The sequence below is a fragment of the Octopus bimaculoides genome, chromosome 17 (assembly GCF_001194135.2).
Source record: "Octopus bimaculoides isolate UCB-OBI-ISO-001 chromosome 17, ASM119413v2, whole genome shotgun sequence".
NCBI classification, from domain to species: domain Eukaryota; kingdom Metazoa; phylum Mollusca; class Cephalopoda; order Octopoda; family Octopodidae; genus Octopus; species Octopus bimaculoides.
Genome location: NC_068997.1, coordinates 5,114,422 through 5,136,405, shown reverse-complemented (window position 1 = coordinate 5,136,405; position 21,984 = coordinate 5,114,422). Strand labels below are relative to the sequence as shown.

At 35.5% G+C, this 21,984-nt stretch overlaps 1 protein-coding gene across 2 annotated transcripts in view; it reads right to left on the bottom strand.

Annotated features, from left to right (window-relative positions):
* Window positions 1–5,250: 5,250 nt before the first annotated feature.
* The window catches only part of LOC106879630 (nuclear factor erythroid 2-related factor 2), a 67,447-nt gene continuing 50,713 nt past the window's right edge, over window positions 5,251–21,984 (bottom strand). For both annotated transcript variants that reach the window (XM_014929291.2, XM_014929290.2), the window contains exons 2-9: window positions 19,942–20,073; window positions 19,045–19,144; window positions 18,422–18,624; window positions 16,318–16,590; window positions 14,861–15,041; window positions 13,652–13,864; window positions 12,682–12,755; window positions 5,251–10,545 (exon numbers count right to left, since the gene is read on the bottom strand). In XM_014929291.2, the coding sequence (XP_014784777.1) occupies window positions 9,703–10,545; window positions 12,682–12,755; window positions 13,652–13,864; window positions 14,861–15,041; window positions 16,318–16,590; window positions 18,422–18,624; window positions 19,045–19,144; window positions 19,942–20,073 (2,019 nt within the window). In that variant the 3' untranslated portion in view covers window positions 5,251–9,702. The remainder of the gene's footprint in view (window positions 10,546–12,681; window positions 12,756–13,651; window positions 13,865–14,860; window positions 15,042–16,317; window positions 16,591–18,421; window positions 18,625–19,044; window positions 19,145–19,941; window positions 20,074–21,984) is intronic.

The following is a 21,984-nucleotide window of genomic DNA, read 5'->3' as shown; positions in this document are numbered from 1 at the left end:
CCCCGTGATAGGTTTGTTTATGACCCCCATAATTTACTGGTTCGGTTGAAGATTAGAATACCAGACTAAATACTAGGATTAATTTCAAAATACTTTTAAGCATGGCTGTGGTCCAGTATCTTAAGTTAAAGAAAAATTTAATTCATAATGGTGCGGATAGCTCACCTGTTCTAAGGTTAGAGTATTTAACCTTTTTGATAGTAATCCTGGTTCTGATTCAAACTTTTAATTTGGTTTGAAATGTTTATTTGCTCTGTGCACCAGTTTAATAAGGATTTAAGATTGTCTGGTTAGATTTTCAGTGGAATTAACTGGATTTGATCCCGAATAATTCCTGTTTTATAATAAGATCCAGAATTGCAGTTGCAAGAAACTTGGACCTCTTAATTTCTAACTTATCAGTCTAAGGCGAAATGATCTGGGAGAAGTTAAGTTTCTTCTAACTGGGCTTGATGTAGGAGTTGGTTTTTGTAAAAAATGTGTTCAGCTTTTTATATCAAGTGATTTATTGACTAAATTTAAGATGGAGTGCACGATAGTTTCTATTTTAAATTTGTTTTCTTATATTTATGCAATTTAATTACAGCTATTAAGGTGGAAAGTTATTCATGCAGAATTACAGTACAATATTGCATGGTGCTGAATTTGAATTTTCTATTAGCATCCAGCCACAGACAGATTTAACTCTTTAGCATTCATATTCTGCTGAAGTATTTATTTATTCACATTATTTTGAATGACTTGTACATTATTTTGTAGCTTTGAGATTTTGATGAGGTAACTATTTTAGAATGATATTGTAGGGCTGGTGTGAGAGGCCAAATCTAGCTAGTTTTGAACATAAGACAGGTAAAACATTTCGGTTTAATATCGTGGTTTAAATGTTCAAATGGGTTAGTGGGTGCAATTTCTGAATCTTTGCTACCTTTAACTATGTTTACATTGTTGTAGGAAGCAGCAATGTTCTGATCTGCATTTGTTAAACAATGAACCCAGTAACATCTCAAGTGTTGAGTCCATTTGGGTGACATTCTGTCCAAGACAAATAGACTAGTGATGATTTAAATGAACTTTTGGTGGATATAGCTATGCTCCCACAAGATTGAACATGTAGTTCATAGGATTAGCTTTACATTTAAAGCATTCAACCATTGGAATGGTTTTAATTCGAAATTTTCTTGCTGTTAATTTTGTTTGTCATTACACTTAGGCACTGACTTAAATTTTAGTTGAGCAAATCAACCCCAGTACTTAAGTCTGATACTTATTCTATCAATCTTTTGCTGAACTGATAATGGGAATGTAAATACCAGTTGTCATGCCTTGGAGAACAAACAGCTGTATATGGTGTGCTTTTTGTTTGCCTACCAAATTCACTCACAAGGCTTCAGTTGACCTGAGGCTATAATAATACACACCTAGGCCAAGATGCCTTGCATTGGAACTGAACCCAGAACCATGTGGTTAGGGAGAAAACTTCTTGCTGCCCAGCCAAAAGGTGTACCACAAAATTTGGAATTAGAAAATTAGCGTTATGTCTTTCAAAGACAAAGGTCCCTGGATTTGGCTCTATTGGTAAATTGTAATATCTGCCTATATAGTATTTTACTTTTCAGCTGGCTTAGTTTTGGCTTTTTGTACTTTCATGTTGATAAAATAGTCTGATCTCTTCTTTATTAGTTGCATAACCAATTTTTAATAATTGGGGCTGATGTTTGATGCCCTACAGAAGAAACTTATGGTTTTGGACTACACCTTTATGCAACGAACATTTGGGAACAATTTATATGCTCATTTTTATGGACAGAAAATAAGGGATGGATTGTGCTTGATTATAGGGATTTTAAAATCTATTTACCATTTCTGAATTACATTGTGCCCTCACCCTTTTTGTTTTCCTTGATTTAAACTATTGGAATTCTGGAAACATTGTTCTTCCTTGTGATGTTCCACAGTCTTAATTTCTTTGAGCATTGTCATAAGGGCTCCTATGGTAGACAAATGTAGGATTAAATCAATTCTTGTGACCTGCTGGTATCCTTTTGAATTTTTGTTTTAAAGATTGAAATGAAACTTATTTACCATTTGGTTTCTGAAGGTTTAAGAAGTCTGGTTATAGACGAGTGAGTCCTTGCTTGTGTGACAGGTTATTGGCATCCCTTCAGATGTCTGTAAAATGTACTCTACTTGCATAAGTGTTTGGGCTTAAAACTCTTACAACATACTTGTAGAAACATGCCATTCCTCCAGAACTTAACATTATTGGAAAATATAGGCATAGATGAGTCTAAATTTGCAATGTTAGGTAATCCATTAGTGCTAATGATCTAAGGAGCTCTACAATTTGTATTTGTTCCTGTTCTGTCTGCTATATGTAATTGCTACAGCTGACTACATAACTTGCAGTAACTTATTACTCGTACGACAAGGGAAGTGTGCCAGAGATCTTTTGGAAAAAAAAAAAAAGGGATTTGCTGGCATGGGTGTGGTAAAGGAGCTAACCAGCTGGTTTGGGGTCCAGTCTCAGTGTAGCACCCTTGGGTAAGTGTCAACAGCCTAGACTGACAAAATTCTTGTATTTGGAAGACAAACTGAAAGGCATTGTGCGTCCAGGCAAGAAATATTCCCTTGCTTAGAAATGTGAGAATTGGTGACTGGAAAATTTGCTTTAATGAATTGTTTGTTTCTATACAAGCATGAAACAATGATTTGTGCCTAAAATGACTGCACTGTCGAAGACTTAAGTGGTGTCTGTCACTAGGAAGGTGTAATCCAAGGTTTATATCCAATTATTTTTTAATGCTAGCATTTAAATTAGTCTGTTCACAAATATTTTGGATGATCTGTTAGGTATATTAAGATTTAGAATTAAATAACAACCCACTTGTATTAATGTTTGAAATTAAAATCTAGAAGTTTCAGCATATTTTAATGTAGCTTGTGCTTAAGGTGTTGGTCTCATACCATAAAGTTGTTTGTTGGACTGGGTGGCATGTCTTGAGCAAGGCATTTTACTGATATAACTAGTTTACTAAGTGGAAAGTTAAGTACTAGCACTACTAAATGTAGCCCTCTCACCCTCCAGCTGTTGCATCATGAATGTATCACTGGTGGTGATAGATGTCATTTATCAAATGTCAACCCTGCACTTTCTCATAGTATCACTTCCTTGACCAGTGCAGAGCAGTATTGATGCTAAAAGTAAATTTACTTTCAGTGCATTTTAGTAAACTTTTCACCTTGATTTTTTTCATGCAGGTGTTATATATACACCAACATTTAATGCCCATTCTCCATGCTGTCATGGGTTGGACAGCTTGACAGGAACTGGGAAGGCTGGAGACCACACCAGGTTCCAGAGTCTGTTTTGGCTTGGTTTCTACAGCTGGATGCCCTTCATAACACTATCCACTTTATAGTGTACTGTGTGCCTTTTTTATGTAGCACCAGCACCCACACCAATGCTTTTTCTGTAACACCTTGGTTTTAGGATCTTGATTCAGTTGTGGGCAGGTCTTGTTACAGCAATGTGCCACATTTTGATCATGGCCTTTGACACTTCATCCCATGTCTTCCTCTTCTGCAACTTGTCTCCACTTCAGGCAATTGGCACTGCTTCATGCAACTGTCTGCATCATATGACCAAATCAGCTGTCTCTTTTCTTGTACACTACATATAATTCGTCTTATGCCCAAGTTCTCTCAATACACATGTACACTGACATGGAACATCTAGTGGAGAATACCAGCTTTGTTCCTCTACATGTTCTCCATATACACTGATGTATAAAATTTTGTTGACTGAAACAAGATCAAGGTATTGATCCATTGAACTCTGATGGAATTTTATTATTTAAAAAATTTTTTTTGATAGTCTGACAAATTTATGAATGTGAAATGCTTTTTTTTTTTTTTTTTCTTAATGACAACATCATCTGTAAAGTGGTTGGTGTTAGGAAGGACATCCAGCTGTAAAACCTTGCCAAAACAGTCGGAAGTCTAGTGCAGTCTTCTGCCTAGCCAGTCCCTGTTGAACCATCCAACCCATGCCAGCATGGAAAATAGATGTGTTAAATGATGATGAAGGAGACTGGAAAAATGATCGTCGTCGTCGTTTAACGTCTGCTTTCCATGCTAGCATGGGTTGGACGATTTGACTGAGGACTGGTGAAACCAGATCGCTACACCAGGCCCCAATCTGATTTGGCAGAGTTTCTAACGCCAACCACTCAGAGAGTGTAGTGGGTGCTTTTACGTGCCACCCGCACGAAGGCCAGTCAGGCGGTACTGGCAACGTCCACGCTCAAAATGGTGCATTTCATGTGCCACCCGCACAAAAAAAAAAAAAAGCCTGAAATCATTTGACACTTAAATGGTTACACATTTGATGGGAAGAGTATAGTTACTGAGATTAACCAGTACTTGACCAATACTATTTGTATCCTCAACAGCATTTGCATTTAGTTGCTCTACTGATTTCTGATATTGGACAGAAGACATTTTGAGAATGATCAATGGTGGGACTGGCTGTAGGCATACCATCTGGGAAGAAGCATACTGGCTGGCCAGAGACTGAGATAACTGGCAATCACTTACTGCCCTATGTGTCACTTAAGGCACCAATGGACCTAAAGAAGAATAGTTGATTCAAGTACAAGTATTTGTCAAGTAACATTAGATCATTAAACTGAGAAGGTTGAAAAGTAAAGTTGACCTCTGGGACTTGTGTGTATATTTAAATACATACAGACATGGATGAACATCTCAGTAACTTGCCTGTCTTCGATGTATATACATTATGTATGATACATGAGATGGTGATTTTATTTTACTACTACTACTACTACTACAGTGCACACAAGGCTGTGTGGTTAAGAAATTTGCTTTGCACTCTTGTTTTGGGGTTCAGTCTCACAGTAAGGCTTCTAGGGCAAATGTCTTGTATTATAGGGTTGACCAATGCCCTGCGATAATTTGGTAGATGGAAGCCTATCCTGTGTGAACGCCTTTGGATCTACCTCCCCAATGTTTGATTGCTTACATTCCCGTAACTTAGCAGTTTAGCAAAAGAGACAAATAGAATAAGTACCAGTCTTAAAAAATAAGTAATGAGGTTGATTTGTTTGACTGAAACCCTTGAAGGCACTGCCCTAGCATGGCAGTAGTCCAATGACTGAAATGAGTAAAAGAAGATACATATATGACATCCAACCCCAACAAGCATAGTAAAGACATAACAAAACCTGACAGTATATTTTTAATTACTTTATTCTTTCTCAAGTATAACCATTTCAATGGTTCAATCATTAACAACAAATTGTTAATGATTTTCATATTAGTATTATAATTGATTTTCTTTATTAATAATAATGTGGTCATAGAAAGAGGGACAGTGCTCATAGCATTAGCAGGTCCTTTTCTGGACTTGTGGAGGGTGAAGTTGTGCAAGGTTTGATGAGTAGTTTGAAATGTGAGACTATATGAATGACAATGAATGAAGCTCAATAGTATTGTTGATAATCAAAGTATAGTGACAGTATCTAAATATAGTATACATATTAATACATGTAGTTTGTTTGTGTGTGTGTATATATGTATATTTTTATTGTTAGTTAGAAGATGAAAGTTGCAGTACTTGAAGTTTATTTAGTCTCTTCTCTGAGAGTGAAGAGTGTAGTATGGGGTTGGGAAGGGGTAAAAACATGGGGATATTAAATGAAGTGATGTTACCTCAGTTAATCTTTAATAAAGGGAAGGGATTGGGGCAGTGATCAAAGCTTCAGAATGTTTTTGTAGTTCAGGGTTGTGGAAAAGGAAGGTAGGATTGCATGGTTAGTTGGTGTGGAGGAAGTTGTGTAGAGAAGTATGTGTGTTACGGTAGGGTCTGGATTGGGACGGCGCTAGTTGGTTGACCAAGCCATGTGGTGAAACAAGTTGACAAGAGAAACTTCTTTACAAAAATAAAGAGGTATATAATAATAATAAATCATTTTAACAATGGATCAAGTGAAATCAAGTAAGTTGTATAATTAACAGATGGAATTAATTGAATGAGCTGGAGGATTTCAAATGTTGATAGGCTGGTTTGTTTAATTAGAAATCTAATTTAGATTCAGTTAATTTATTCCCTTACACTTTGTTTCCCAATGAACAAACTGCCTTACTGATTGAATCCAATTCAGAATAAAGTGTTTACTCAGACTTGTGAGTCAGGCTGAACAAAGAATAAAGGCTTATTTTAATTAAGAGAAGAGAACTAAATGAAATAATGAAGCATGGAAAAAACCAAAAAAAAAAAAAAAAAACCATGTATACACATAAGTTGTGTACGTGTGTACATACACAAACATGAATCTCACACACACACACACCTACAAGCATACATATAGTGTTGAAAATACACCAGATCAACTAATGCTTGAGTTGTTCCAAAGCTTTATACATTTACATCCATTTATATTTAAAACAGATTTTACACACACACAAAGGTAGACATGACTGGTTGCAAAGCTTACTTCCCAACCATGTGATCTCTAGTTCAATCCCAATGTGCAGCAGCTTGAGTAAATGTCTGCTACTTGACCAAATACTTGTGAATTTGGTAGGCAGAAACTGAAAGAAGATTGTCATGTGTATGTATGTACTCTTCGCTAGATATGCGATGGTTGTAAATGAGCATCATTGTCATACAAATGATGTTCATTTCCAGTCTTCCATAGAAAAACATGCCTAGCTGTGGGAAATATTTCCTTGCTTGGGAACAACTGAGGGTTGGTGACAGGAAGAGCATCGACCTTAGAAAATCTACCTCAGCAAATTCCATCTGACCTGTGCAAGCATATAAAAGTGGATGTTAAAGGAATGAGTGTAAGAAATGCACCCCCAAGGCTGCAAAAAAGAAAAAAAAAAGGAATGTGCGCCTCAAGGTTTGCAATGTTCATTTTGGCCCAAGTTTATTTTAAATAATTCATTTAAATGAAGATCAATGACATGGTTGATGCTCAGTTGGAGTATATCAGTAGATTGATGTTGATCAGAAATATAAACGTACAAGGAGAGATTCTCCAGACAGTTACTGTTGTGGGAAAGAAAACAGAACTGGGTGTGAAGTGCTGAGTATCAGATCTGGGAAGAGAGACTAGTGGGGAGAGGAGACAAGAAAGAAATGGTGACACAATAAAGCAGGAATTCTCTTTGTGGGGTATATGCCTCACTGGTGGAGCCTGAGAAAATTGTGATGGGGCATGGAATCCAAAATATATATTTTCTAGTGGGACCTGGAATTGTGAAAACCTTTTTCTTTTTACAGCAAACATGCTATATCTATACTCAGCCTAGTGAAACCAGTCGCTCCAGCCAAGCATTGTTTGCTACAGTAAGGCGCTATTCCAATGCCTTAGTATAGATATTTTTTCAAGTATGTAATTATGAAATATTAAAAATACTTTTTTTTCTAACCACCGGTAGTGCATACATTTTTTTGATAAGTTATAGAGGAGCCTGGGGGGGAAACAATGTAGTAGAGGGCACAGCCAAAAGAAACGATGATGGAAAGTGAGACTGAATAGGAATGGAAGAAAAATATACAAAGTTGTTGTTATTCAGAAGAGCAGAGATTTCAACAACAGTGGAAAAGAGAGAGAGAGAGGTGGGGGAATCAGTACAACTGAGTGTGTTGTATTTTAAAGATTGGATTAAGCATGGTCTCAGTAAGCTGACATTTGTTTTAATCCATGTTTTTTCAGACAATGAAATGTGTGAGTTTTGGAACAAATTAACAGTTAATCAGGCTGACATATAGGGCTGTGTGTATTTTCAACACCACATAGGTCAAAGTCAAAACCAACATAATATACACACACACACAAAATGTATATGCATACACACTCACAGGGCAACAGCACTGCCTTATCTCCTCATGGACAGGAATGAATAGTTTTCCCATGCAAATGTATGAAGTTTATTAGAATGATTTAACAAAAAAAAATAAAAAATAGAAATAATTAAAAAGAAAAAAAATGAATCCTTTTAGGCCTTTCTCCCCACCAAATGACCCTTACCTTTCACTGTAGTACTTAATCCTAAATGCTCACTGGACAGATATTAATTTTAATGGGTTGTTAATATACACAATTTATTTTGCTTTCCACCCCCCTTAAAACAAAGAATTTAGCTAACTACTTTGACCCAGTGTATTACTGGTATCTTAATCACAATCCTGGCCCCTACACACTTTAGCAACGGAAATGAATCAAATACAAAGTCAGTTGATTTTGGTAGGATTTTAATCTGAAATGGTTGGTAACATAGGGAAGCAGCAGCAGTATTATAATTATTGTTGTTGGTGTAATAGCAGAAGTGATAGAGAACAACTTAACAACATACAGCTTCCTATCAAACATTGAGTAACTAAGTTCACACCTGACACCAGTATTTGATATTTAAGAGGCTGATAATATTAGATACCAGTAATGTCATGGTTTAGTTCAATCAACCATACCTCTTACCTATAAATTTTTTGCCTTGTACTATCTAAGTTAGAAACTCCTTCCTTATTAATTATTAAAAAAAAAACAGGATTCTTTTCCTTATGATGATTACACTACTCCTACACAATGCATATTTTTTAAATTAAATAATACTTTATTTCAGTTTCAAACTGTCTACTTTTCTTAATTAAGCTGTATCAAATTTAACTACTGAATTTGTGTTCAGCTCAAAGACACACAGAACCAGGTTTAAGATGATTTGAGAAATAATTTCCTAATTAATTAACGACTTAATAACTGTGATGTTCTTTGTCCCCATGTCAATAATAAACAAGCAGAGCTATGATCAAAGATGTTCCAACTAGAAACATTATTAAAAAGTCTATGTGTGCCTGTCCTACAGCAGGATATGATTTGAGAGAGATTTGGCAGCCATGCTTAGCAGGCAGAATGACTTTGTAGAGGTTTCCTAATTGGTTTGGCAATAAGTTAATTAATCTTGCATGGTAGTTAGTTAAATTAAAAAAAAAAAAAAAAAATTGAAGTGTTAAAAAGAGAAATTTCTGCAGGTTTATAATGCTGGTTAATTGAAGATTTAAAATTTTGCATGTATGTTTTTCTCTTTATTTTTAAGTTAAGTAAAAGGGTGGGGTGAAAATGTTAAAATGACAAAAAGAATAATATTAAAAAATGTTGCTGGAAAAAAAAAAACAAAAAAAAAACAATGAAAGTAATCATTTTGAATTTAACATAAAACAAATGAACATGTATGTATATGTGTTTGTGTATATATATATATATTATATATATATAATATTACAAACACACACACACTCATAGAAGTTATGAATTGAAAAACTGATGGTAAGGAAACAAAATACGTGTGAAAAAAAAACAATGGATGGTAAAAATTAACAAATGATTATAAAAGATTTTTTTTTATAAATCAAACCCCCACCAGAAACAAAAAAACAAAAAACAAATGATACCAAAAACTATTTGGGAATTGTTCACCAAACAAGATCAAAAGGCAATGAATAGTTAATATTTAACATAAATGGGGGTGAAATTTTCTTTTTAAACTAAGAGAATAGCAAAATCCCGCCCCAAAACTTCTTTTGTTCTTTGTTTATATTTATTTGCTTACATATTTTTTCTTATATTTCTATTATTGTTATCCAATTCTTTCTTTTTTTTTTTGAAATGATAATTTTCATTTCTCATCAGTTTTTTTCTTTCGATTAGAGTCCATAGTTTTCTCATCTGAAGTGAGGCTTTTGCGTACTAGGAAGACATTACCATCACTGGACTGTTGTAAAGAGTACTCCTGTGGATCATAGGAGTTGCCATACTCATCGCGGAGGGACCTGAACACTTCATGATAGCGGACATTATATTTTTCCTTCATCTCCCTAGTCTGTTTATGAATTAGGCTCCCCTCGCGAAGCAATCTGTCACGCTCCTGGCGCATCTGGATTACTTCTTCCTCCAATGTACCAATAATATCAAGCTTTCTTTTTCGGCAATTCTGTGCTGCCACTTTATTTTTGCCTCGACGACGTATATCCCTAATGAGCCTTAATTGTGGCTCAGGTAACGGGTATTTTCGGACCAAATCATTGAATTCCTCAACTGAGGAATTGATTATCTGGTTCATACTTAAAGGAACTTTCAACTCCTGGAGACGCTTATGGTCTCTTGAAGTTGGACCTCTGTGGTAGGCAGGGATGGTGGCACTGCTGCTGTAGGTTTCACTCCTAGAAATACTTGATACTGAAGGCTCATAACTAATGTTCTGTGTTTGAGGTTGCTGTGGGTAAGTATGGTTGTGTAGAATGTGGTTTGTGTTACTTGGATGATAGTTGAAGTCAGTGTCATTTGAAGATGTTGACTGATTGAGCTTAGCCGCCTGTTGGCCATATCTCATAGAGTCATAGCTACAGTAGTAGGTGTTTGGTTCCAGTTTCACAGATTTGCAGCCACTACTACAGCTGTCATAGTCACTGCCACCGGTCGCACCTTCCAGTTGGTCGTATGCAGAAAACTCATTAAACTCCTTAAATAATAAAAAATGTGATAAAAATTAGGTATTTCTTAATTTAGCATGCATAAATGTATTTTAAAAAATCTAAATTTCTTTATTATCATTTTTATCAGAGCTGTGTGGTAGCTCCTGTGGAATATCTTCGTAAGAGGACATAAATTAATACAGGTGATAACATAGATAACATTTATAATAATATAAGAAATGATAGGATTTTATGTATGGATGTCTATGTGTATATGTGAGTGTATGCATGTTATATATGTGTGTGTGTGTGTGTGTGTGTGTGAGTACACACACACATACACTATTTCACCTGTGTGTAAATCTAAAAGTTCATACACACATACACATTTGGGTTTACACACTGGAGAAATAGTACTGTTTATATGTAACAAAGTTTAGTTATTCAGAACTGATATTCTACACTGTTGTTCCTATAAATTTCTGGGTATGTGTTCTCTATAAAGGTCAAAGGTGTTCTAGCCATGACCACTCCATATTATTTTTCTCATGTAGTATATCAATGATTACATTATCAAAGCTGCTCTTTCTTTTTAAAATGGCATGGTTTGGTGAGAGAGATTTGATAACTATTTCTAGCCATCTCTAGTCGCTATATAGACACTCCCCTCACCATAATATTAATACAATTGTATTTGCATCCGAAATAACATCATCATCATTATTTAACGTTTGTTTTCCATACTGGTAGGGGTTTGACAGGAGCTGGCCAGTTGAAGAGTTGCTTGGGTTCCATGTCTATTTTGGCATGGTTTCTACAGCTGGATGCTCTTTCTAATGCCAATCAATCTACAGAGTGTACTGATTGCTTTTACATAGAACATGGGTGCATTTTATGTGGTATTGGCAGCCACAACCCTGCAAAATTAGAATCACTCAGCTGAAGAGGGGTGTAGAGGACATGCCTGTATGTGAAGACAACCACAATTTTACTTAGCTTGACATGTCTTCTCAAGCACAGCAAACCATCAGAAGTCTCAGTCTCGTCATCTCTTCTGTGAGACCCACTGTCTGAAGATCCTTTCTCCCCACTTCAACTCACACCGTTCTGGGTCTTTACCAAAACTTCAATTAACATGTCACACCAACAACCACTTCCACATCACATTATCACCATAACACTACAACCAAACCAATACATTAACAACTCCTACCACACCAGCAACTCCTACCACACAAATAACGCTGTCTTATCTATCTACATCACTTTTACCATTACTAAAATGATTCTGAAGTACCAATTCTGCAATGCCTGTTGTCTTACTGTCCCCAAACCTCTCCTATAAAGTACAATCTCTCTGTAATTCCTTCCATATACATTCACTACAGGCATCTAGTTAAACATCAAAACCTCATTATACTGGTGAGGCATGGGGGAATCGATTACATTGACCCAGTGCTCAACTGGTACTTATTTTATCGACCCCAAAAGTATGAGAAAGTTAAAGTTGACTTTGGCAGAATTTGAACTCACAATGTAAAGCTGGACAAAATGCTATTAAGCATTTTGTCCAGCATGCTAACGTTTCCGCCAGCTCACTATCCTTGCAATAATAATAATAATAAAGTTTCATATTTTAGCACAAGGCCAGTAATTTTGGGGGCAGGGCAAAGTCAGTTATGTTGACCCCCAATTCTCAATTGGTACTTATTTTATCAACTCCAAAAAGATGAAAGGCAAAGTTGAACTTGGCCGACTTTGAATTCTGTTGGCTTGTTACATTAATAATAATAATAATAAAAGCAAAGTTGTCCTTGGTGGTATTTGAACACAGAACAAAAAGACCGAGAATAATACTGCAAAGCATGTTCTTTGATGCTTTAATGATTCTACCAGACACATATACACATACTCATGTATTAGTTCGTAAGAACTGACATATAAAATACTCAGTCCGTGTGTTGGAAGCAGTAGGATGTTGGGCAAAATAGCTTTATGTCCCTTTAAGTCCTACATTCAAATCCTATTCAGATTGTTTCTCATTCTTTTTAGATTAATATTAGAAAGAGTAATAAGTGGTGCATGGGGTCAATGATACGGGTAGAAATCTTTTCGGAATGGCACCCCATGATGGCAACTGTTAATGAGAGAAACAAGTAAAAGAATAAATATAAAAAAAGTACCTGTAGAGGAGAAGCAGAACTGGCCAAAGAACAAACAGCTGAGTCTCTACTGGCATCATCGAAAGATACCAGATCTAGAAGAATATAGGAATAAGGAAATATATAAAATATATCAAACTGAAATAGAGAAAGAAGGATGGAAAGAAACAGTAATAACAAACCAATCAAAATATAGTAAAGATCTAGTGTAAATAGGCATATTGGAAATAAAGTGTGGATTATAATAGAGTGAAGATATAGAAAAAGAGGGACTAAGGACTTAGTATTCAACGAACTCATTTCTCATGTCTTTCTTGCTCTTTCTCTTTCACACAATTCTTATGGAAGTTAATCTTAAGAGGTTGAACTTTATCAAAGAGATAAGGGATTGTAATAAGTGGCAATACACAATACTAGAAAAATCTCATTCAACCCATGCAACACAGGAAAAGCAGATATATTCTAAAGGTGTTAATAATCCACACCATAGGATAATAATCCACACCATAGTATAAATTTTTCCTCCTTAGCCATGGAGGAGAATTTGACAGCAGGATTGTAAAGTCAATAGACATACCTGTGTTCTAGTTTATTTTCTTTTGATATTTTGATGCCATGAATTGGTATACAATTGACTAATGTTGACTACCTCACCCCAGCTGAATAGAACAATAGAATATTGCAGCTTTCAATACAGCCTGGATAGTAGCATTCATAAATCAGCCAAACTGTAACATCAAATGTCCAGTTACTGCATGACAGTTGCCTGTCTGTCCCATCATCATGGATGGGACTGGATATAGACTGATGAACAGATGAAGAAAAGAGGAAAGAGAAATATATGCATACACTCACACACACACATTTGCACACAAACACACACACATTCATACAACATGCTAGACTGGAAATCTAATATATACATATATCAGAGAAGGAAACAGAACAAGTGAATGCAGGTAAAAGAGCATGATCTTCAAAGAGGCTCTACCTTCAGTTATATTGGGTAAGTCGATGTTTGTCATCATGTTCTGTTGTAATGCTGGTAAAATCTTCTCCATCTCCATCATGGACTCACTTTCATTGATGCTGGTGGTCATATTCGGGAAGAGATAGTTTTGGTTGTCCCATTCTGGTGGATTACAGGAACTGTGGTTGTTGATGGCTGTGCTGCAGTTTGCAGTTGATACAGAAGCATTTAGACCTTGATAGATAGGGGAGAGAGAGATATAGATAAAGATCTCAATAGATTTCCCTGTGTGTGGCGGTCTGAGTAACAAATAATTAAGATAATTAAGGGGAAAACAGAGTTGTTAAAACATACAGAAAAAAAAAAAGATCTTAAAGTTATGAGAACAGTTTTTTTTTGTGAGGTGGACTTATTGTATCTTTCCACAAGAGGAAAAAAAAAATTGGGGAAAATATTCATAAATGGAACAAGTTTTAGTTTCAGGATGCTGGTTCTTGTGGAAGAGATGAGAGTAAAGCATGATGAATCGTAGTAGTTAAGTTTAACTCTTATGTTGCCATATTCCTGTTGAGATATTATGTCTGTTTCAATTAATTTTGAAAATAATGAAGAATTTAGTAAAATAACTTATTATTGAGGTGGTGTTTAGAAACTAAATTAACATGAAATTTTGATATTCCCTTGTTTTTGCACTGTGAGTCTAATTATCAACATTGCTACCATAATTACTGTTTTAAAGTCAGTTTTCTTCATAATGTTATGGGTTGGAAGAATCCACAACCCCATTTGTCTTGATCCTGCATAATCTCATCTGTAGGGCCTAATACCTTCAAGTCTGATTCATCTTGCCTCCCTATTTTACTTTGCTGAAACAAAATGATATGTAACTATATACTACAGAATAGGTTTCTGACACTCAACCACTTATGTTGTGTCTTTGCTCATAGTTTCTATCACTATTAAAACAATCTTATGAGTGAACATCTATAAAGTTGCTTAACTTGCTAGAAATAACAGCCAAATCTACCTCCAATCACACTTATTGTTTAAAATAAGAGAACATATAAATAAAAGTTCTGTATTTGGAAAAAAAAAAAAAAAAAAAAAAAGACATTAGGATGGTCACAGTTGGAATGCCTCTGATCAAAGACCAGCTGCATCACGGTTGACCTGAAGTTAAACAACAATTATTGTTTAAAAAAAAAATACAAAAGTATTAATAATACTCACTTGTGTTCAAATTATTTCCACATCCAATGTCACCAGATGGAATTGGAAGTGTTGCATTTTGAATGAGCTCTGGACAATGAGTTGAATTATCTGCACTGGTGCCAGCTGTAGTCATTTCCAAAGAACCACTGATTTCTCTCCACCAATTATCAAGACTGTTCTGACGTTCACAAGTTGGCAGCTGGAGTAGAGAAACAAACATAAAACCTACTGCAAAACACAATTGCACACATACAGTGTCTAAGCAAACAAACATTCAAACAATAAACTTGCAGAATCATAAGGAGCATGGAACAAAATACCTTGTGGTTAGCTGAGGTGCTTCACAATCCTGCAGAGATCAACTTTACCTTTCTTCCTTCCAGGGTCAATAAAACAAAGTATAATTCAAGTACTGGGATCGAGTTAATTAACTAACCATTCCCACCAAATTTGTGGTCTTGTGCCTACGTCAGAAACATCAGCAACATCATCATCTGGATTGGAAATGCTTTGCAGTATTTGTTCACATTCTGAGTCCAAATTCTGTCAAAGTCAACTTTGCCTTTCATCCTTTTGTGGTCGATAAAATAAAGTACCAGTCAAGTACTGGAGTCGATGTAATCGACTTGCCCCCCACCCACCCTTAACATTGCTGGCCATGTACCAAAATTAGAAGAAATTATTATTGCCAGAGTTTTACAGAAAATGTATAGCATTGTACTAAAGAGCTTGTTACAGCTATCTCCCTTTACATTTATAATTCCTCCCAAAGGTCATTAAAACTTAAGTACCAAATACCGAAGCTGATTATTAACTTTACTACAATCACCAAAATTGAAAACTTGTGCTTGTTCTAGAAATGCTAATATATTTCAATGCCTTAACAATATTCCTTTATTTTTTCGCCAGTGCTTTACAATAACTTAGATTCGTCCTTTCTTTTCCGTACTTTGCCATCTCATTTTCAAATAAAGTTCACTGGAACAGAAACATTGATGGAAAATTCTATTGAAAGAAAACTCCACTTTTTCCCCCCATGCTATCTCTCTCTATTACCTTTCCCCACTCTCTTTCTCCCTTACTCTTCCTGTGATATCCCTTTCGAAAAAGCAACTTTTCTACTCATAATTTTGATAACCAGAATTTCTTTCATGATTATGATTTACATTCATTTGCTACAATTGTGAGATTGAAACAATGTGAAGCAGATATATATATATATATATATATATATGTAGAGAGAGAGAGAGAGCGAGAGAAGTATAAAGATAGAATGTGAACAAGAGACAGAGAGAAGTCGAGATAGAATGTGAAGGAAAGAGAGAGAGAGAGAGGAATGTATAGAGAAAAGGTTGGAGAAGAAGAGAGTGAGAAGGAAGGAGGAAATACATAGGCAGAGGTGTGAGAAACAAACAACAAAAAGAAGAGAAGAAGTAAATTGAACAAAAGAGAAAGAAGGAAGCCAAGAAACTCACAGTAGATTGAGAATGTTCTTGAAAAGTGTTGTGAATTGGTGTGTTGTATTCAGTACATGGGTTGAGGGCAGTAGAAGTAGTAGGACAAGGCAATAGGTTACAGTTGAACTGCGATGGTAGAATTGGTTCATACTGTTCAGTTGCGGCATTGCTGAAGTTGGCAACTGGGCAGTTAGCCAGGTATTGTTCCAGCTCAAAGACGGTCTGCTCACTGGTGGTATTCTTATTTGCATCGATGTCTAAAGTTTGCAAGGCTTCTTCTAGTGTAGAGTTCTTGAGACACAAATTAAATTGAGAGAGAAATAAAGTGTTATTTTAAACATACTCAAAGTAAAATAGAAGAAAATTAATTATTTAAAAAGAAAATTAATAGGGGTTTGTTGACTAACCCTTTTGAAATGAAGCCTATTGATGATTTTATACTGAAAAAGACAAAGTTTGTTTTCGTGAAATATATTATTTCTTTGACTGGTAGAGACTCCCTAACCAACACGATTCTTTGGCTACAGATGCACTTTCTTTTGTGCTTTTCTTATCTCTACAATGGTTTCCACCTTCTGAACTAGTTCTCTGGATGCCTTCTCTACCAAGTCTTTCTATTGTGTCACCTTTCACATTATGAACACTATGTCCAATCCAGTATCCCCAGAAATGCAATCTTCTAGAACACTCTTTCATGACGTGTACATGTACTTCCTTCAGATTTTGACTTACGTGAAACATCCTGTTGCAAAGTTACCACTCTCTTCCATCCAATTTACAAGCTTAATAAAACAAAAAATGGGGGAGGATTTCTGTGAGGTAGCTCAAACTCCTAGAAACAACAGCACCCAGAAGATGTTACCCAACTGATCAGTTGATCGGCATAAAGTCACTCATTATTACGCTTCAGCCCCTGGCCTGTAGGCTTACTGTCTCCTCTCGCTCTCTGTGCCTTTTCTACCCCTGTTCTTGGCTGGGGTAATGAAACCTCTGCTCAGACATTCCTGTTCACTCATTACTCTCGTCTCCAACTCCCTAGAGCCAGTCCCATTCCAGGAACATTGGCCAACAGGAATTCCTTTTTGTTCATGTCTTTCCTGCAGCTGTTGACTTATAAAGATTCTAGAAGCACATTACCTGTTTTGTCATATTTCTATAGAAATACACAATCTTTGTTTCAAATTATTTTGAAAATAAGGAATTTGGTAAAATGAATTTGCCATCTTTAAGCTGGTGCTTGGTGCCAACACGAAATTTTAATGGAAGGTTTTAATTTACACCAGTTTAAAACAGGAAGTTCATATCAGAACTAGGGACAGTTTTGGGAGGCTGGTCTCAGAAGGGTTAACCCTTTAGCATTCAGATTGCTTAATCAAATGTAATGCTTATTTATTCACATTAAAAAAAAATTATTCTGTATTATCTTGTAGCTTTGAGATTTCAAAGATGTGACTGTTTTTAGAATGACATTGCAGGGTAGGTGTGAGAGACAAGATATGGCTGGTTTGAATATAAAACAGGTAAAATATTTAGGCTGGATATGGCCGGTTTAAATGCTAAAGGGTTAATCTCACTGGTCATGGTGGACCTGCAAAGGCCTTGGGTACAGCTTCTCCTTCTAGAGCCAGCAAATCATCATCATCATCATAAAGAAACAAATAAAAAAACAACACAAGCTCTCTCAAATTACAGCCTACTGTAGTTGTAAAAATGAGACATGTGCACCTAAGATAATGCAGGTCTGGAGGAAATATGCCTTAAACAATGATACGATAATTATAGCTTGAAAGTCTTTGATCAGGTCTGCAGAAACAGGATTTAGGGCTAAACATCAGCACACAAAACAATAACTGCCAGAGAGAATTTAATTGGAAAGAGAATGAACGTGGTAATTTTTTCATGAGTATGTGGTCAATTTTGACATCTATGAGATTGGTCAGTTTCATCAGATATTTTATTTGAGCAACGAGAGAGAGAGACTATGCAGAATATGTTATTGGTTCAAATGGTCAATTCAGAAACCATTTCCTTGGTTGTGAAATGTTGGTGTCAAACCAACTTCAGTTTGGTGATAAAATATAAAAGCGCAAGGGCTAAGAAATTTGACAGTAAATTAACTTACCAATAAATTTGAAGTTTGGTATTGGCAAGAATTGGTTTGTATATTTGTAAGGTCAGTCTGGAGTTGGGGTATTGGCATAGGCTGCGGAATGCATGGCTGCTGCTGCTGCTGTTGTTGTTGTTGTTGCTCGAGAATGTTTGTTGTGTTTGGTATTAGGGGGATGTTTAAAGGAGGAGCTGGTTGATAGAGTGGAATCCATTCTCCTGAAGTAGACAAATAAAGAAAAAAAGAAAACCCCATCATGAGCCAGGACTCCAATCTAGTTTTAGTTTGTGTGAGAATGTGTGGAATATAAAAATCACAATAAAAAACAGGCAAGGGTTGGTGATAGGAAGAGCATCAGGCTGTAAAATTTCATTTCAAAATCAATTCTTGTCCAAACCACACTAACATGGAAAATGGATGTTAAAACAAATCAACAAATGAGTAATATATATATATATATATATATATATATATATATTTATTTAATCACGGATACACACAACATATATACTTAATGAATGCTGAGATATTCGACTGTTGACAGTCCAGCTCAGGTGAGCTATTTGCTAAAGTATGTCTGTCTCTTACACACACACTGGAGCTAGATAGAAAGACAGAAAAAAATCCAAGGAACTGACCTGTTTCAATGTCTTGGGTATAGTTGTCTGTGAGATATTGTTGTTCTAATCGATGCTGTTTGTCTTGTAATTTCAACTGAATATGTTCATATTGTTTTTGCTAAAACAAAAATAAAACAAACACAACTGTAACTTCCTGGAATGGTCACTGGAATTGTTGTTGTTGTTAAATGTGATTGCAACAACTTGATATTGGAGTGCAAAGCATGTCAGTGTTGAAAGTTTAATTTCTGATCAAATATATTTGAATAGATTTATGTAAATATGTCGGTGTTTAGAGGAAGAGTGATGAGAAGCATTCACAGAAAGCAAAAAAAATAGATACATGGTTCTCTGTGTGAAAGCTGTCATTCACTCTGTGACCAAGAAAGAGTAACTGGTCCCTAATGAAGTTTTAATAAAAGTTGAAACTAGTCAGTTTGATCCCTTTTCTTGATCAGATAAAGAGAAAAATACCTGTCGTTTAATCATAACATTTATTTCTCCTAAGTTTACTAGAAGCATATGTTTGCATGCTTATACACATGCTGCATTTATTACCAACTCACTACATTTACCCTGTCAGCAATGAGCCAGCATTATTTTGTCCTGATATTTAATTTCTTTTAAACATCAAAATGAAATTACAATTATTACACATCATAAATATATTTAACATATAATCAAAATGACATATCTTAAAAACACAACTAACAAACAGGCTATTATGACATGGCATTTTCTTCCCTTATCTATAGGTCACATGATGTTCTCTTACTAAAACGTCCTCTTCTGAAGATGTAAACTTCAGTGATGTCAGAAAGAGCCCAAGAGGTGATAAAACACAGCATTTACTCCCTTTTATGATTACAGTGAAAAACGATCACCAAAGGTCAAAGGAGTTTGAAATACACCTACCTTCTCACGCTCCTTTTGCAAGGCAATTTCTTGCTCCCGTTCAAGTTCTCTTCGCAGTGTGATGTCATAGACCTCTCTCTGGACTCCCAAATCAATATCTTGGAGATAGAGCACATCGATCAAATCAAGGTCCTACAAGTAAATAAATAAATATCAGCATGATTAGAAAGTGGGTTAGAAGTTGAATATTAATATGTATGTGTGAGTGTGTCTGTGTGTGTGTGTGTGTGTATATATATATATATATATACACACACACACAGCCTTTTTGTTTGTTTATTTCACCGTTTCGTTTTCCTGTCTTGTTTTCCATCCGCCACTATCCTCCACGAAAAAAAATTTAATTTGTGTTCGTGGGAAGAGCCATTTTAACGATGTGTCCTGCCCTAACTCTTCGAAACGCCGGTGTTTTAATGGTGGCAGCTGATGAAGGATATGTTCTCTCTGTGGCCTGCTTGTTTTTTGTAACTTGTTTATCATTTTGTCCATGTTCTTTTGCAACGTCATGTACCCAGATATGTATCTATATGTACATGTAGATGAAGGTTTGTACATACATGTACATATACTCATATATTGCTTGTTTATATATATATACTGCATGGAAAGCAGACGTTAAATGACAACGACGATGATGATATATATACAAATATATATATATATATATACAAATATATATGTGTGTGTGTGTGTAAATTTGTGTTTGCTCCCCACCATTGCTTGACAATCAGTGTTGGTTTGTATGTGTTCCAGTAACCTAGCAGTTCAGCAAAAAAGACCAAGAGAATAAGTACAAGACTTAACAAATGATAAATATTGGGGTCAATTTGTTCAACTAAACCTGTGGTTCTCAACCATATTTTGTCTATGGACCCCTTTGAATCCTATTTTACTCTAATGGACCCCCACATAACCATTCAACGTCTAAAAAAATCTTATTGTATTTTGAGAACAACTGAACTAAACACTTCAAGGCAGTGCCCTAGTATAGCAGCACTCCTATGGTTGAAACAACTAAAAGGTATATACACGCAGACACATTCTTGAAGAGATCTGCCTGGTTTTTTTTCTAAACCCCAAATAACAGAATGCACTTGACATAGTTGTCTTATAGTCATTGGTTGCTACACTACTGACTGATTAGAAATTATCTCCCTTACTAATTAACGACTGAGGAGCTGTTTTAACCCTTTAGCATTCAAACTGACCATATTCTGCCAAATATTCTACTTATTTTATGTTCAAATCAGCCAGATCTGGCCTCTCATACCTATCCTACAATGCCATTCTAAAAATAAAACAATCATATCATTGAAATCTCAAAGCTATGAGATAATGCATGATTAATTCAAAACATGATAAATAAGCATTATATTTTATAGAGTAACATGATTAAAGTCTACTGATGCTACTGCACTAGAGAAGACAGAACATATTGAAAAATATGAAAGTGTTCTATTTATTTGAATTAAGATAGGTATAGAAAAAAGTATATGTATGCATCATCATCATCAGCAGCATTTTAATGTTAACTTTGCTATGCTTACATAGGCCAAACAGAATTCATTGAGGCAGCCTTTCTCTGCTGAAATACCCTTCCAATCACCAACCCTGACCCGTTTTCATAGAAGACTGGAAACAAAGAACATTAATTACATTACATCCATTTACAACTATTGCATGATGACAAGACAAAAGGACACAAACGCACACCCATATATATGCATATGTATTTGCCTCAGATGCCTTGCAGTAGGACTGAACCTAATGCCACATGGTTGAGAGACAAACATCATAATCACAAAGCTATACTTACAACACAGAAGCATTCCTGATTACACACATTGTAAAGATTGAAAATTCTTTCTTTCTAGCAGCCCCCCCCCCCAATATATCTGCCCAATCATCTAGTAAGGTTTACACAAAAGTACCACTTCCATTTAACAATTGCTAATCATTCACTACTTCCAATTTCACAGCTGAACTCTTAACAGAAAGGGGAGAGAGAGAAGGGAATAAAAAAAAAAATATATATATATTCTT